The 19025-nt window shown below is 40.2% G+C and overlaps 1 protein-coding gene across 2 annotated transcripts in view; it reads left to right on the top strand.

Annotated features, from left to right (window-relative positions):
- Nucleotides 1-13045, top strand: part of si:dkey-34d22.1 (discoidin, CUB and LCCL domain-containing protein 1) — a 127603-nt gene extending 114558 nt beyond the window's left edge. For both annotated transcript variants that reach the window (XM_048613159.1, XM_048613158.1), the window contains 3 exons: nucleotides 336-373; nucleotides 2355-2480; nucleotides 12130-13045. In XM_048613159.1, the coding sequence (XP_048469116.1) occupies nucleotides 336-373; nucleotides 2355-2480; nucleotides 12130-12407 (442 nt within the window). In that variant the 3' untranslated portion in view covers nucleotides 12408-13045. The remainder of the gene's footprint in view (nucleotides 1-335; nucleotides 374-2354; nucleotides 2481-12129) is intronic.
- Nucleotides 13046-19025: the final 5980 nt, after the last annotated feature.

Raw genomic sequence — 19025 nt, 5'->3', positions numbered from 1 at the left:
ATCTTTTTCTACGCCTTTGCATAATGTGTCATTAGGATGCATTACATGGATGTGTTTTTACTGGAGTAGAATTTGTGTATCGTATTGAATCGCTGTAACTACATAACACTGTTATGCATCAGAAAAACTGAGAACTACCCAAACTTTTAAGGAGTATTTGTTGAAGTGGATTAGGGCTATTGCTATTTTAAAAAATATATAAACTGCCAAATTTTGAAGAATTTTATGGAGCTGATTACATTTTGTCTGTGAAATCTATGACACACTGTAATTCCAGTAAAATGTGAGATTTTGTGTTTGTACGCATCCATCTAATTGATTTTTATTGTCTGCAGGAAGACGGGATCAAGATTGGACTGCTCTTTCTTAACAGGTAAATTATTTTGTTGATTTACAGAAAGAGCTAGATTGTCACAGAACATTTGATTTTGTAACATCGAAGCATAGCCATTGTTATTGAATCCTGCAGTGCACTGTGTCTACTGACGAGTGTCAGTGCCTCATCTATGTGTGAGAAAGACAGGAAGCATTAAGACTTTGTTGCCAATTCTTTTGCAATAAATGTCCAAATCTCATTTTGGAATAAGAAGATGACTCTTGCATAATACCCCAAATTCTTTGAGACACTTAATTGGTCATGTTCAAGATTTTCAAGCCCAGATGTTCTTAATTTCAGCCTAACTTAAGTATTTATGCATGATGCTGGGAATGTCTTGTCTCCTTTTCATGTTAAAGAAACAGATGAAGATATATTCTGAAATTAGGGTAAAAGGAAGTTGAACTTCTTGTTACAAACTTACTAATTTTTTTAAAGTTCTGCAATGTGAAGTTTCTAAAAAATTAAGACTTTGAGCTAACTATTTGAGAATGGATAACATAACATCACATCACAGCTTGATTCTATCTTCTCACAAATGTCAATAAGTATACTGGAACAGTAAGTGATAGAGATATGCATCATCTGTGTGGACTTGATTTGGGGACCACAACCCTGACCTTTCAGAGGCCAAATCACAGAACTGTACACTGCAGAAGGATTGTCTAATGTCCTTTAGGGAAGGAAATCTGCTGTCCTTACCAAGCCTGGCCTACATGTGATTCCAAACCCTTAGCAATGTGTGGTTGACTCATAAGCGCCCTCGTGAAATGGCCCAGCAAGCCAAGCAATTAAAGAGAAATTAGGGATGAGCAACAAAAATTGATCTTGCCAGCAGCACCCATATCCAATGAAAGAATAAAAAGAAAGAAAGGAGGCCATTCAAGGCATTAAGGTCTGCACAGATACTTTGAACAGCCATCCAGTGAGTCCCATATCCCTTCTTTTTATTTCCTTCTTCAGGCATTTAGCCAATGCCCTATTGAAAGATACTCACTGTGTGAAATTTATTTTCTCCTCACTTCACCCTTTCTTCTTCTGCTGATTACTTTATGTCTGTGCCCCCCTTGTACTTGTTCCTTTTATGAGCAGGAACAGTTTCTCTCTATGTACTCACTTCAGCCCACTCGTGGTTTTGACAACCTGTCTCAGATCTCCTCTTAGCCTTCACTCCAAGGAGAACAGTCCCAACTTCTCTAACCTTTTCTGGCTTAGAGAAAGTCTCAATGTTTTATTGGATTGCTTTGAGTACTTTCTGGATTCTACAAATATCTGGAGCCTACCCTCCCTGTGACCCCACCAAGCCCCTTATCTTCGTACAGTCAGCTTTGAAAGTAAATGTTGGCACATTGTTTGCCTGTAGAGTGCAGAAATAAATCCAGAAATCAGAGCTTCTTTTGTGTAATGTAACATAATAATAAAAAAAGAAAATGCTGGAAATGGTCAGCAAGTCAGGCGGCATCCGTAGCGAAAGAAACAGAGTTAACATTTCAGATTGATGACTTCTTGTCAGAAATGGAAGAAGTAAAATATGTCACATGTTTTCAGCCTCTACAAGGGCAAGGAAAGAAGGGAGGAGATATTAAAGTGAAGATTTGAGATAGGTTGGAAGATGGGAGAAATCAATTGACTGAAGGGATATTAGTGGCAGAAAACAAGATGATTATGTTGGGACAGGTAAAGAAACAAAAGATGAGTCTAGCAGAGGTGTGAATAATAACAGCATATCAATCCCAACAGCTCCTGTCCTAAAACATGGGAACTGTAGTAATGTTCTGAATTTGCTGAACTCAGTCTCAAGTCCAGAAAACTATAAAGAGCCTAATAATACATTGAACTTCAAATAGTGCCCCTCAGAACCTTATCACACCCAGCGTGCTTCCTTAAGTACTTTTGAGTTGTTGTTCATTTGTTTAGATTGCATAAAGGTGTCCAACTAGGAAAATTGTTAAATTTACGTGTTCTTTTTTATCTTCAGTGTGTGACAAATCAGTCAAAAAGCAGAACTGTCAAAGGGATCTACACCTGCCCACTGAATCAGAGATTATTACTTACATCAGTGAGAACGAGTCTGGTGGGTATATCACAGGAAACAACTTGTCAGGTACTGGATATATTTCCTTTCTGTCAATAAATGTCTCGCGTTCTCTCAGTCAATTGTATCCATTTCCCCGCTTTCCTTCCCTCCTGTCCTGAAAAATAGGATTTAATGCTGAAGTAAAGTTAAACATGCAGCTGTAATCTTCAAAATTCCCACCTATTCGTGCATAAATGTCAGCTCCAGATAAACCAGTGGGTAAACTAGTGGGGAAACCCAACAGAGTTTACCTTCATTCCACAATTGCATTTTTCAACCAAAGGTAACTTGGTGGCCACATGTAGGACTGAAAGGCCAATTAGATTTAGATTTGAGTTTTATTGTCATGTGTTCTCAAGTGCTGAAATTCAGAGTTCGCTGAAAAGTGTACAATGTCGCCACACACAGCACCATCTTAGGTACCTGAGGTACAAAATCTTAGTAACAGAAATAGAAAAATAAAGAAATAAGTTAAAAAGTTCAGCACTCCAGTCTTATTAGCATAAAAGTAGAAAAATAAAGAAATAAAGTTAAAATGTCAAGCATTACAGTACTTTCTTGAGCCATGGGCCTGCAGATGCTGCAAGCTGACCTTCCCCAAGAGGGCTCGCTCTCCCCCACAGTGGGCTAAGACCCACCCAGGCACGCCAAGACCGTCTACAAGTCTTCACCTCCAACAACCACATCATCGCTGAGCACCACTGCTGCCATCCTTTGTCACCAGCTGCCAATTGCCGCCTCTCCTCTGCCACCATCTTGGCTTGTGCTGGGTCCCAGCTGCTGCCGCGCTACAAACTTAAAAACATCTGAGAAAAGAAGAAACGAAAAGGAATTAGGTCATCCAGCCTCCTTATGCAGATATCCCCAAGCCGGTGGGCGACATTAATTGATCCTCATCTTCCATGTCACACAGTCTCCTCTGAGAGACAAAAGAGGCAGATAAAAAAAATGTAGGTTGGTTCGTCTCCAAACACCAAGCCACAGGAGACTGCAGTGATGATGTGAATAATAGTAGCTACTTAGTCCTCGATTATCCTGAGATGGTGTTGTCATTCAGAAACTCAGAATCACAGAAGGGTAATGGTGCAGAAGGAGGCCATTCAGCCCATTGTGCCTACACTGGCCCGTCAAATTAACATCATTGCCAGTCTCCTGCCTTTTCCCCATGCTCTTGCACATCATTTTTATATAAATAACCATCCACTGCCCTTTTATTTGCTGCAACTGAACCCATCTCCACAACATTTCCAGGCAGTGCATTCCATAATGATAAAAGTAAAATACTGCAGATGCTGGAAATCTGAAGTAAACACTGGGAATGCTGGAGAAGCTCAGCAGATCTGGCAGCGTCTGTGGCAAGAAATGGGTTCGTGTTTCAAATCCATATGACTCCTTGTCAGAACATCAGAACAGTGCATTCCAAACCCTGGCTACGCACTGTGTGAGAAAGTGTTTCCATGCTTTGCTCTCGCTTCTTTTGCAGACTGCTTTAGAACTATGCCAAATTGGTCTTATTCCTTTTACAAACTTACTCAAGAGTTTGATCATTCTGAGTGAAGAGGAATTCATCTAATCTAGTTCCTTAGTTTTTGTATTCATACTCAGTGCTCACACCCCTTTCCAATATTAATGACATGCATCTGGATGATACCTGCTCCTTTCGCCATTTAAAATACTTCAATCATATCACATCAAAAAAAGTCCTTGATCCTAACATATTAGCCCTAAAACTAAATATCCTTCTGGTTGAAATCCTGGCTGTTGCTTTACATCTTTCAATTTAAAGCAGATCGGATAATCTGGCCCAACTAGGGACACGACAAGTATGCGACAAGACCCCTGCAAATTATAACGTATAAGGGATAAGCTAACTCAACACGAATAGTTTGTTTTGGCCGTTATTACCACTATCAGCTGAGGTACTTGGAAAGCCCAAGATAAAATCTGATCTTGTACTGAGCCAACTAAACAAGCACAGCATTAAGCTGTGCAATGTCCTCACTTGGAGTCAGAAGCAATGGGTTTAAGTCCCACTCCAGAGAGTTAAGCTCAAAATCCTAGGTTTACACTCCAGTGCAGTGCTGAGAGAGCACTGCATTATAGCCATAGAGTCATAGTCATCGAGTCATACAGCAGAGAAACAGACCCTTCGATCCATATTGTCCATGCCGACCAGACATCTCAATTTGATCTAAGCCCATTTGCCAGCATTTGACCCCTATCCCTCTAAACTTTTCCTAATCATTCACCCATCCTGATGCCTTTTAAATGTTGTAATTGTATTATCCTCCACCACTTCCTCTGGCAGCTCATTCCATATAGGCACCACCCTCTGCATGAAAAGGCTATCCCTCAGGTCCTTTCTAAATCTTTCCCCTCTCACTTTAAACCTATGCCCACTAGTTTTGGACTCCCCCACCCTAGGAGAAAGATCTTGGCTATTCACCCTATCTGTGTCCCTAATGATTTTATAAACCTGTATAAGGTCACCCCTCAGCCTCCGATACTCCAGGGAAAATGTCACCAGCCTGTTAAGCCTCTCCTTGTAACTCAAACCCTCCAGTCCCGGCAACATCCTTGTAAATCTTTTCTGCATATTCTCAAGTTTAACCACACCCTTCCTTTAGAAAAGAGACCAGAATTGAATGCAATATTCTAAGAGTGGCCCCACCTACGTCCTGTACATGACATTCCCAACTGCTATACTCAATGCACTGAATAATGAAGATAAGTGCACCAAATGCCTTCTTCACCACCCTATCTACCTGCAACTCCACCTTCAGGGAGCAATCCACCTCCACCCCTAGGTCTCTTTGTTCAGCCGCTCTCCCCAGCATTGTTAGAGGTGGTGTTCCTCCAGGAGGGCATAGAGGACCCTATAGCATTCTTTTGAAGAAAGTCGTTGTTGATCTTTTAAGTGGCCTTAACTCCACTTTCCTGCCTTTTCCCCATAACCCTTGACTCCCTTCCTGATTAAAAATCTGTCTGCCTCAGCCTTGAATATACGTTTGCCAATCCCAAGAGCACATCAGCTGACTATTGAATGACACACTCTGATTAGCCAAGAAAATCTTAGGCTTGACAAAGATTGACATTTTGGGAGACCAATCAATTTCCAGTCAAATGAATGTGAATAATTTATTAATTGATGAATATTAGTTATTAATAATATCTATACAAGGGCATGTTTCATGAATCGAGGACTCTTCCAGAAATATAGCATCTAACAAGGGGATTATGTCTGAGAAATAAGCATATTTGGTCAATATTTTATCCAATAAACTCTGTCATTTCTGAGCTGCCTCCACCTGTTCCACTACCTTTCTTGGTTTGATACTATTTATAAATTTGGTCAGTTTGCATTGACTTTCTGAGTTCAAGTGACAGAGAGCATAGCTTAGGAAAATTTAATTTTGTTCACCTTATTTCTGTAATAACTAAATAATGGGATTTCACTTCTTTTTAAAGGGCAATTCCTTCAAAATAAGGGCAGCAGCGCCATCTGTCATTTCAAATGGGCAATTACATGAATTTGTGCACATTTAAATTTATCCTTTGACATATTTTGATGCATTGGTTTTATTTGACTTTATTCAGGGAAGTTTATAAGACCCATGGTATTCTTTAAAAGGAGGTCATGGCTAATGTTTTAAGTGGCCTTAACTCCACTTTCATAACTGCACCTCCCAGTAACCCTCGACTCCCTTGTTGATCAAAAATGTGTCTATCAGTCCTGAATTTGTTCAATGACCCAGACTCTACTCTCTGAGATACATAACCACAAAGATTGATGATCTTCTGAGAGAAAGAGTCGCTCCTCATCTTTGTCTTAAATGGAAGAGCTTTTCTTCATATCTTAGCCCTTTACTATGTAACCATTACTCTCATTGTTCTTCTCTATATCGGCTTTATCCCTTGAATATTTATTTAAGTTAGTTTTATTTAACTTCCACAGCCCGTACCGATAACATGTTACAAAACAACCAGAAATACAAGCAAACGCACAAAGACCTCTGATCAAATTCAGCATACTAGTTCACAATCCCAGTTTAAAAAAAAGGTAAAGTTGCTATAGTCCCAGAGGAACAAACAGCTGGAGGGAGATAAGGACTGCTTTTTTTTAAACATAGCAAGTTACAGTCAAGAAAACACGATCGGTAAAAGCAGATTCAACAATAGCTTTTAGGAGCATACGACCATAAGAAAAGGGACAGGAGTAGGCCGCTCGGTCCCTCAGGCCTTGTCCGCCATTCAAGATTAATGTGGCTGATCCAACATTTCTCTTTCCTGCCTTTTCCCCATGACCCTTGATTCCCTGATTGATCAAGAATCTGTCTATCTCAGCCTTAAATATACACAAGGACTCTGCCCCCACAGCTCTAGAACACTCACAACCCTCTGAGTGAAGAAATTCCTCCTTATCTCTGTCTTAAATTGGTGGCCATTTATTCTGAGACGGTGCCCACTGGTCCTGGACTCCCCCCATGATGGGAAACATCCTCTCAGCATTTACCCTGTCAAGCCCTTTAAGAATCCTATACATTTGAAACAGTGAATTGGATAGATGCTTAGAAGGGAAAAGTTAGCAGGCCATGGGGAAGTGGGTCTTACAGGGCCAGTATATGCAGCAGGGACTGAAAGGCCTCATAAAACTACATTGAATGTATGACACAGAAACAGGTCATTCAGCCCAATCAGGCCATGCTGGTGTTTATGCTTCACTCAAGTCTCCCCTGCATCTTCCCTCAGCTCAGTTCTATAATCATAACCCTCTATTACCTTCTCCTTCATTCCCTTTTCTAGCTTCCTCTTAAATGCATTTACACTATTATCATCTGTGGTAAGAAGTACCACTCTTTGGGTAAGGAAAATGTTCTGAGTTGCTCATTGGATTTCTTGGTGATTATCCTATATCGATAGACTCTTCTCACGTGAAAAAAAAATCTTCACATTCAACATGTTTCAGAGTTCAGAATACCTCTATTAGATCCAGCCTCTTTCTGCTTTCTTGATATCTTCCCCCTTAAGATTCTGGCATCATCCCTGTAAATCTTCACTGAACTTTCTCCAGAGGATAATACTCTCAGGATTAGAGTCCCAGGGAATGATCCATAGATTGTTGCTCTTGCCATGTGTAAATTGGTTTAGGAGCAGAGAGATCAGAATTAATAGAATTCTACAATCCCCACAGTGTGGAGGAAGGCCATTCGGCCCATCGAGTCTACATTGAGGTGGGAGTGGATATACAGGAAGAGTAGGCAGCCTAAGTAAACAAATCAGTGCAGGAACATGTATTTTCCAAGTGAAATAAATCAGGAAAAGAGGCAAATAAATGTCAGACTTTGGTAGAGTACCAATTTAGACTAATGATCTTTGAAAGTAAAATTCTGTTTTCCTGCTTCTGCACTATTGCATTGGTGAGTCTAGAAACATCACTATAATGTAGCTATGTAGTAGTTTAATGCATATGCTATGCTTCGCATAAAATATTTAAAAGTGTCAAAATGACATTAAAAATACAGAAAGACTGTCACTTCAAACTGGAACTGGAAATTTACAATCTCCAGCCAAAACATACATCTAAGTGTGCATTGTGTTCTCATCTGATCTAAGGCCAGAATTTTATAGGTAGCTTTCAACCTACATTGCAATATTAACGCCTACAGATTTCAGGCTTGTGCCTTTTTATACAATGAAATTAAACCACCAAAACAGGCCATTCAGCCCAACTAGGTCAATTCAATGCTTCATCTTCACATGAGCAATTGTCCCAATTCTGTGTGCATGCCTATAAGTGGTCATTCTAATGTAGACAAGGCTTATGCTTCAATCCCAAACTTCAGCAATACATTCCACAGCCTCACTACTAGCTGTTGCTCAGCAGAACATGTTGGATTGGGACTTGAAACTACAAGCTTCTGAATCTGCGGTGCTGAGGGAGTACTGTAGTGCAGGATGCTGGACTAAATAAAAACTAAAAGAACTGTGGATGCTGGAAATCAGAAATAAAAACAGAAATTGCTGGAATTGCTCAGTAGGTCTGGCAGCATCTAACAGCTTTTTCAGCAATTTTTGTTTTTGATGCTGTGCTAAATGTTTCTTGGAGAGATGCCAAACAGAAAGGCTAAGATAAGTAGATTCTTGTTTAGCAGGGGAATCAACGATTATGGAGAAAGGGTGGGAAAGTGGAATGAGAAATGTCTGATCAGCCATGATCCTATTGCATGTTGGAGTAGGCCTGAACAGCTTACTCCTGTTCCTATCTGTTTCTATTTGTTATAGTCTTATGGTCTTAGCAGCTGTGTTAAGTAGATGTAAAGGATCCCATGATGCTCTTTCTAAGAGCAGGGAAGCTGACCTAGTGAACATTTATTCCTCATCCAACATCACTAAAATAAATTATCTGTGTGTTTGAACATTGTTCTTTGAGGAAGATTACTCTGGGCAAACTGGCTACTACATTTCCTACATTACAACTTCAAAAATCATTCATTGGCATGTCTTGAGATTGTGAAAAGTGCTATATAAATGCAAGTGTCCCTCTTTTATGTTTCTCCTTCTCTGGCTTGAATATCTTAATTAATTGTATCTGTGTCTCTTAATTTTAGATTCATTAATCACTGAAAACAAATCATTTCAATCTCATCCCTTCATAATTTTGAACAGTTCTGTCAAATCATTGTTTAATCTCCTCTCCCAACACAAGCACACCCAGTTTTTCAATAGTTTATTTCTGTTGTCATTATTCATAACAAACGATTTAGAAGATTGAGGGAGGGTTCTCAGAGAAATACACTAAATTCTAATAGGTACTAGACAGGATAAATGTAGGCAAGATGTTCTTGATGATCAGGTAGTCCAGAATTAGGAGTCACTGTCTAATGAAATAGGGCAGACCACTTAGAATTAGAGGTAGAATTAGAATTTATTGTCACATGTAGTCAAGTACAGGAGTACGGTGAAAAGTGTACATAGTCACCATTCGCTGGTGCCATCTTAAAATACAAAATACAAAACTAGAATTTAAACAAAAAGAGAACAAATAAAAGAAACAGAGCCAAAAGAAAAAGAGAAGTGACCTTACGGAAAGGGAAAATGTCCACATTTTAAAGTAATCTCTTTGGGCCTAGCCCTGGCCTGGACTCAGATGAAGAGGAATCTTTTCACCAGAGAATGGTGAGCCTGTGGAAATTGTCTGCTACAGAAAGTGGTTGATGACAAAATATTGAACGTTTTCAAGATTAATTAGATATAGTTTTTCGGGCTAAAGGGATCAAAGGGTAAAGGGGGCAGAGCAGAAAGAGGGCACTGAGTTGAATGATCGACCATGATCATATTGAATGTCTGAGTAGGCTTGAAGGGCTGAATGGCCTAGTCCTCATAGAATCCCTACAGTGTGGAAACAGGCCCTTCAGCCCAACAAGTCCACACCGAAACTCAGAGCATCCCATCCAGACCCATCCCTCTATAACCCACCTAATCTACACCTCCCTGAACACTACAGGCGATTTAGCACGGCCAATCCACCTAGCCTGCACATCTTTGGACTGTGGGAGGAAACCGGAGCACCCAGAGGAAACCCATGCAGACATGGGGAGAGTGTGCAAACTCCAGTTTTTATGTAGGCTGCTAAATCTGGAACGTGCTGTCTCTAATCACTCAACATCTTCCCTATGTTGTAAATGCTCAAACTGCACACATTATTCCACCTGTGGTCTTTTTAAGATTATGAGATTCAGCATTACATCTCAACTTTTTTTATTATACACATCTTTCCACTAAACCAAGTAACTCACTACCATTTATATGGTTTTGCCCACTTGAGGAGCTACTTTTAAGATATATGATCCTGAAACTCCAAATCCCTCTGCTCTAATACATCACATTGTGTTCCTTTTCTCTAAGTATAATTTTTGCTATTCATCAGTGTACCCACCTCCATTAGACTTCGTGGCCTGACATGGGTTTGCAGATAAATAAAACTCTGTCTTAGATGCAGCACATTCTAAGTGATTCATATCTATTCTAAAAAATCCTCAATGGCTATAATTTGATCCAAATAATGTAGGTTACACATGATCGTCAGGAAATTCCGTTATCTTTGATAACAGAATCAACAGATGGTAGTCCTCCTTATGATTGCCCACCGAACTGTCGGTGATTTTTGTGGCTAAAGCTCTGGGTTTGGCCAGTCTTGAATGTTCTGCATGGACAAATTCATTCAGCTCAAGCGCCCCATTTTATGCCAAGACATGTCCCTTTCATTACAGCGCTTGCTGCTGTACTTGAAGAATTAAATTGTTTGAAGGTCACTTTGACAATGACGGAGGAAAGAAAAGTGTGTAAGGTATGTGATAGACCAGGGTGCCAGGTGGTTGGAGGCCTAAGTTATCAGGTCAGTGGGTGAATATTTAAGGTAAGGCAGGCTGGTTAGGTTCGAATCAGGTTTGGTGTCGGGTCGGGCAGGGTCAGGTTCAAAGTGGGTAGGTGTTAAGGGCCGGGATGTCCAGAAGGATCTGGGCTGAGGGTGGAGTGGGATGCCAGGCAAGGAGATGCCAAGGGGAGAGGGTGTCTGGTCCAGTAGGACCACGTTGTATCGAGAGTGATGATACACAGAAGGTTTGTGGATAAGAGTGGGGGAATCACTCAGATTGTGGATATTGAATCCAGCAAGGTCAGGTCCAGGGTGGGAAGTATGAGTTCTGATAGAGAGGGAGCTGTAGTTGCATGGTCAGTGGTGAATAGGGAGCTCAGTTTTATGGTTAACTAGGAGTTAGCATAGGCTTTTAATCCTCTAACTAGTCCTGGGTAACTGTTACCATGCCCACTGGCATTTTCAACTTCCTGGGCAATTCCCTTGGAGTTAGCTCCATTGGGAATTCTGAATGGTCCTGATCACAACTCCAGTTTAAGTTGCATAAGTGGCTATCTGGCTATCAGAATACCTGAGCCAATGTATTTAACCTTCATATTTCTTAACCCTCTACTGTATGGAAACGTAATTTTTAGGGAACCTAGCCAACTTATTAATTATATAAACATATAAACAATACTAGCAAGTGTAATCGAGCCAGTGCAATGTCAGGTAGACTGTACATCCCACTGATTGGCTGACTGAATCAAACAGTGGCTGCAATAGACAGAGTACAGACAATACTCAACTAGCCCATCTTGCAAAACCCAAAACAACACTTCGACTGTTAGATGTGATCCTGTGATTGGATGGCACTTGTTGAGCAATTCCAATTGTACTAATAACTACACTAGCAACCAATTTAAGTAAACAGACAAGCCCATAACTCAGCTCATTTGTTTCCTGAAAGAAGGATTAAAAAAAAGAGATAGAGGGGTTTAGTGTGGGACTTTCAGAGCTTGGAGTGCCAAACACAGAAGGCACAGCCAATAGTGATAGAGAGATTTAAAACTGGAGGTGTGCAAAAGACTAGAATTAAAGAAGCACATGGATTCAGGAGGGTTGGAGGAAATGATAACAATGAAAGGAGCACTGTCCCTACATGACTTAAAAGGAAGACAATCCCTTTTCCTGGTTTCTGTGCCTCTATCTCTCCATTCCTTTTGAAATTGCTTGACTGGTTCATTGCCATAGATTAATGCACCAATCATCACATACTTGTTTATTTAACACAAAACTGTTTTTGTACTTTTCTTCCAATAGAGTATGCAGAGCCTGATATTATTCAAGTGGGGATAACAGCCCAAAAAGCCTCATCTACTTTCAAGCCCCCAGTAGACGATGGCTACACTATACCACTTGTTGTAAGTCACTATGATGTTCCTTTTTCGGGGAAGAGCCATGAATATGCGGAACCATTATCTAACCAGGAGCCGGAGTATGCTACTCCATTTGTTGAGCAAAGTTCAGACTCAGAACCTTCCACAAAGAAAAATGTCTACATAGTAAAAGTCATTCCACCCAATCAAGAAGCACTATAGAAGCCTCAGTCAAGCCAGCTGTGCTGCTTCCGTACATTTGTCTCAACCAAACAAGATACAGATTTGTGTCACGTACTGACCCTTTCCAAAGGTTGCTAAGCAAAAGAGACAAGTCAAAAGCGGCGAGCAAAAAGGTACAACATCAAGTAAATTGCACCAAAGAAAGCTCCTATCTGCCCTAGTGACTCTGTTATGTCAGTGAACTATCAAACACATGGATCATGAACAGTAAGTACTTGTGTATGCTTTAAAACTGCCTGTCACTCCTGAATTCAAAAGAAAGTTGGCAATACAATATTATCGATGCCAACTAGTTCAAACGACAGGAGTGAGGAAACAAACAGCCAAGTCACAGAAAGTAGCTCCAGGGCAAGGGGTCTACACTGATACCACTAAGTGAAAACCTTGAACTCTGAATAGCGTACATGATGTTGTTTCCAACAGGGAATGTTTTGATAATCATGTTATTTAATGTATTTTTTAAGGACTGAATAGGTAAAAGCACTTCATAAAATAGGAATGGATGGGAGCATGCATTAATTGCTCATTTTTGTTACAGAATATTTTTTACAACAGAGAAAACTGATATTATTTAACCAACAATTAATCAGATTTGTATGAATAAAATGTGATGTCTAGGTTTCGGTATAGACTCTTTCGAAATTCAAAACGATGGGATTTACAGTCCTTGGCACTGCACACTTTCAGGCCAATTTCTCAGAATTATCTTTAACAAACAATGAATTGATTTCACAACGGAATTTAAATACAGAATAAATACACGGGAGCGATTTCAGAGCAGCCACTTCTCAGAGTCACTCATAAAGACGATGTACGGCTAATCTTAGATCTTCTCACAAAAAATTGCATTGAAATTACAACAATGAAATTATATCTTTGGATCTAATGTTCTTCCAGTTTAATTTCTTTTCTTTGCATCCTGTTGGTTTTGAATGTTCAGGTCTCCCTGTGAAGTGGAAATGATAAGATATTCTTATTAAAGAATTGTTGATAGCTAAATGGTTATACCATAGTCTAGCAAAAATCTATTGTGATTAATGGGATAAAACATCCCTATAAGAACAATAACTGAGTCATTATAATCTTGTTGTTTGTGGGATTTTCCTAACAACAATTGGCTGCTATATTGCCTACATCACAACGGCGACATAACTTCAAGAACCAAGTCATTGGCTGTAGAGCATTTTGGAATGCCCTGAGGTTACTGAAGGTGCTACAACCTGTTTAGATTTATATGCCAGATAAGGCCTATGGCAGTAATTTTTCCACAAAAATACTTTGAATATAACAGGATGGCTGGTTTACAATGCAGAATGATGCTAGCAGCATCAGTTCAATACCCACACTATCTGAGGTTGCAATGAAAGATTCTCCTTCTCAATCTCTCCCCTCACCTGAGGTATGGTGACCCTCAGGTCAAACCATCACCAGTTGCCTCCCTGTAATGAGAGAGCAGCCCCATGGTATGGTAATACGATGGTAACTTAATCTTTTACACAGAAGTATAGGTAAAATAATTTAATACATACTAACCAGTTGTTTGGAGATGCAAACCACTTGCACCAGGAATTCAGCTGAATAGATAATGAGTGGAATTCATTGAATCATAGAATCCCTACAGTGCAGAGAGAGGCCATTTGGCTCATCAAGTCTGCACCAACCCTCCAAATAGCATCCCACCCAAACCCAGCCCCCTCACCCAATCCCTGTAACCCTGCATTTCCCATGGTTAATCCACTTAGCCTGCACATCCTGGATACTATGGGGAAATTTAGCATGGCCAATCCACCTAACCTGCACACCTTTGGACTGTGGGAGGAAACTGGAGCAACCTGAGGAAACCCACACAGACACAGGGAGAATGCACAAACTCCACACAGTCCCCAAAAGCTGGAATCGAACCCAGGCCCCTGATGCTGTGAGGCAGCAGTGCTAACAACTAAGCCAGCATACCATCCAAATTAGCTGAACTTTACTTGAGGTGACGGTGGTGTGATGGGAACCCATTTGATTGGGTAGTGGGCTTTGCTGTGAGCATTAGCATCGTGCCCTTGGGATGGAAGATCAAAAGAAAAGATGTCTGGTTAAACAGATGCAGCATGGTGAGAATTACTGAACCTTACAAAGACTCCTGAGGCTTCAGCAACCAAGGGAATAGAAAGAAAATTTGGGAAGGTTGATCCATCCAGATCTCTGACACTTACCTGAAGGTTCTGCTGAGAATCTGAGAGACTGAGGTAATGTTTCCCGTGAACAGGAAGAACAGACCAGCCTGTCAAAACTAACTGGTATGAATGCAAGTGGACCAGGAGTAAGTGGAACAAATGTGGTCCCTCTAATCTGGATACAGTATGCCAAGAGTTGCAAGGATCTTGGGAGGTGGGTACAGTGAGTGGCCTACGACTTTCAGGTGCCAAGCCCCATACTCTGACTTTCTCAGTAATCCTCTGTACAACACTCCCCCTGATCAACAGTCTATTCATTCCATTTCCCCTCATCCCCATCCACATAGCCAACACAGGGTGTCTCCCTTATCTTAATCATGTTTTATGGTCATCATCAACAAACATTGCTTTCCCTCCTCTCATAATCCATTTCTCATGCTGCTGACTCCCTATTTTGTCTCCTTGTAGAAACATATGCAGTGGTCCAGAGAAAGGCAGAGAATTAGGTTTGCAATGACCTTTCAGTGAGAGCCATTGGCATTATAAACCCAGCTGGTCTGCTGAATAGCAGATCCTGCCTCAAGAAGCTACAGACATCAGCAATAATTTGCCAAGAAAGCCTGAGATTCTTGAGGCATCAATGCTCAGACTTATAAAGATCTTCTGTTGACCCCAATTCGGGAGTCTTGCCTCTGTGTGGAACTTTATGTCCATCCCCTCTGCCCTATGGAATGGAGCAAGAAAAGAAATACCAAGTCTAACCTGTGATCACAGGATTTCATTAATGGCAATGTAAAATTAACCCTAAGATTGATTAATTAAGTAAGCTACAATTAGGTATTCCAGTAATTGTTGTGTAGCTCTGCAGTTTGATCTGCTGTAACATGTTATCCTCTTACATGTGATGCCACTTAATATGTATCATCATGTCATATCATGAGTATGGTCACATTGTCTTTGTTAGAACAAAGGTGAACCAAATGTTGTTTGGAGTTCCCTTTAAGGAAAATAGACATATTAAAATGTTATGAAGATTTTGTAATTGCATGTGAAAAATGCCTTGTCATCTTCCTGCTTACTGTAAGAGTGCTGCATTGAGTACAGCTCCATTCACACAAGTCAGGGATCCATATTATTTAAAACTTCACAATCTTGCTCTGAGAGAAATTACGTGGAAAATGGGAGGGCTGATGCGACAGCAGCCCTTTCAGTTCATCCCATGGCATCATTCTAAAGGAGACCATGAAGGTCAAGCATGCAACATGTCACAGTTACAGGGTGGCTCGGTGGCTCAGTGGTTAGCACTGCTGCCTCACAGCACCAAGGACCTGGGTTTGATTCCACCCTTGAGTGACTGTCTGTGTGGAGTTTGCACATTCTCCCTGTGTCTGCATGGGTTTACATTGGGTGCTCCGGTTTCCTCCCACAGTCCAAAGACGTGCAGGGTGGGTGGATTGGCCATGCTAAATTGGCGCATAGTGTTCAGGGATGTGCAAACTAGGTGGATTAGCCATGGGAAATGTAGGATTACAGAGATAGAGTAGTGGGTTGGGTCTGGGTGGGATGCTCTGAGGGTCAGTGTGAACTTGTTGGGCTGAAGGGCCTGTTTCCACACCATAGGGATTTTACTCTATTCTATACTTGCAGAGATTGCACTTACACTACACAGATGAGACACAGTCATATGCAGGGACCCATTCTCTGCAAATAAAAGAAATATGATCAAGTCTTGTGTTGTTTTTGATACAACCTCTACCAAGTAGAAGGATAAGGACAGAAGGTGTGTGGATTACCAGGAACAATGTATCTTTTAAAGTCTATATCCCATAAAAATTTTGGTGCATATAATTAACTTGGTTGCTGCTAAAGTTATCAAACAGAAATTATTGAAAATATAAACATATTTAGAAGTCTAGATAACAAAACAAATCTTGCAAAAAAAAATTACATTTATTACAAGTATTGTAAGTACGGATTGGGCATAAATATTTTGGAAGTACTGGGTAATTAAATGCAGTATATTACTGTGATAACCATTATAAACATGCTGCGTATAAAGCTGTTAGACATTAAATAACTTTTACAGCATGGATATTTAAGGAAAGAATATGTAATAGTCACAGCTCAATACCATTTGACTAACATTATATTTCATCTTAATCTGAACAAAAGCAAGAGTTATTTCCAAAGCTGCTTCCCTGAAAGCGAATCTGGAGCTTCCCATTTTGCAGGTGAAATCTGGCAGGACAGTTCCTGCTCCACAGAAAACTGGCATTAGCAAGTCAAACAGGAGTATTGACTGCTATGGACAGAATTCTGTGGTTGAGAGCACCCCCTCCTCAAGACTGAAAACAAAATCATGAGAACAGACTAGCAGGAAAAGCAAAACTTTTCTTTACACCACTTATTCTTTACACCACTATATACTCCTCTTGGCTGCTGAAGCAGCTTTTGCATTTGGCTATTGTTTCCATAACAATGTCTCAGGAATATTTTATCATTTTCTGTTACAGGTCAGATTTTTAAAATTGTTCATTCAGCTTAATGATGCAACAACATTTGAATCATGTCGTCAGATAGCTAGCTTGAAGATCTATAAAGGATCCTATTTTACAGTTGGCATTTATTGATGAATTTACAGCCTGCAATGAATGGCAAAATTAATTCTATCAGCTGCAGATTGGACATGACCAACCGTGTTATTGGACGGCGCCCTATGAGTTTACAAGATTTTGCAGGAAACCCATGTTGACTATGACACTCCCATAGTTAATTTTATATGGGCAGCCTGTACATCTCAGCTTCAATTTCATGTCACTGCTGAGTTAGCAATCTCAGCTTTAGTGGCAATAAGGGCACTGCAGTTATTGTCAGCGCTTCCTGAGTTTGGAGAAAAAAATTTGACATAATCCCATTTCCTCCTCGGAATCCATTATTTCTCCAACTGTTATCCGATGGGGTGAGCTGAGAAGTGTTTGTTGGTTGAGGACAAATTGTGCTCAGTTGTGATGCCGCTATGGTTAATTAGCCTACAAATATCACATTCTCAGGTTGCGCAAGCCATTGGGGTGAAATACTAAAGAACGCTAGAGGCCTATTCATAGCATTCATAGTACAAATCAATACCTCTGAGGGTGGATTCACAAAGCATGTTCACACAGTGATTTCTTTAAGCACATTTTCATAATTCAATCAAACATCTTAGACATTCACTTTGCAGATAAATGCTATTTTGTTTGCAGAATTAGCAAACCTAAAATCAAATCACTGGCAAAAATAAACGTAAGATTATTTACATAATGTAATAAATTCACATTCACGCCACATTACAGCCTTTTATTTCATGTCTATTAGATGGGTGTCACTATGGCAGTAATTCAATCACAGGTGCCCTAATGAAGGTTGTAAATGAGTACAATGTTCCTTATTACTGCCATTCAATACTTATATGTTCACTAGAATAACTATCATATTAAAAGTACAAGTGTAATTGCTATTCTAGTGCCCTAGAATACTTCATTTTAATATAGCAGATGCTGCATACACAGATGGAACATCATTAGGGAAATATTTTTGTTCCTCTGCAGATTTATTATTTGAGATGTGTACATTGCCTTTCTGCAGACCTGTATGCACTATGTGTAAAAATATACTCGAACGTCAAGGAACACAAGCCTTTTGTTTGAATAGGAATATATATGAATCTGTTTTAAAGACTGTAAATAAACATACTGGCTAATATTTGTGTTGCATATATTTTCCTGAGGAGCTCATTCTGAGCATATTCATTCTCATTAAAAAAAACCTTTCAAGAGAGATGGCTGGTAGTGATTTTCACCTGAATGTCACCATGCCTTAGGTGAGGGAAGAATTTTTTTTATTGTTTCACGGGATGAGGGACTTTGAAACCAGAGACTGCAATTCTGTCGTTTTAAAATATTTATGGAAAACAATAGGTCTGGCCCACAAGTTGAAGTTCTAAATTGGGGCAAGGCTAATTTTTATGGTATTAGACAGGAGTTGACTGGGGGTGGCTGTTTGCAGGTAAAGGGATGCCTGGCAAGTGGAAGCTTTCAAAAGCGAGATAATGAGAGTTCAGAGCCAGCATCTTCCTGTTAGTGTGAAGGACAAGGCTGGCAGGAGGAGGAAACACTGGATGACTAGAGATATTGAAGCTCTGGTCAAGAAAAGGAAGGAGGCGAATGTCAGGTATAGGCAACAGGGTCAAGTGAATCCCTTGAGGAGTATATGGGTTGTAGGATCACACTTAATAGGGAAATCAGGACGGTAAAAAAAGCGACATGAAATAGCTTTGGCAGATAAGGTAAAGGAGAATCCAAAGAGATTCTACAAGTATATCAAGGGCAAAACAGTAACTAGAAAGAGAACAGGGCCCCTCAAAGATCAATGAGATTGTCTATTTGTGGAGCCA

This window comes from Rhincodon typus, chromosome 27 (genome assembly GCF_021869965.1).
Source record: "Rhincodon typus isolate 14 chromosome 27, sRhiTyp1.1, whole genome shotgun sequence".
NCBI lineage: Eukaryota > Metazoa > Chordata > Chondrichthyes > Orectolobiformes > Rhincodontidae > Rhincodon > Rhincodon typus.
This window is presented reverse-complemented; position numbering and strand designations above follow the sequence as displayed.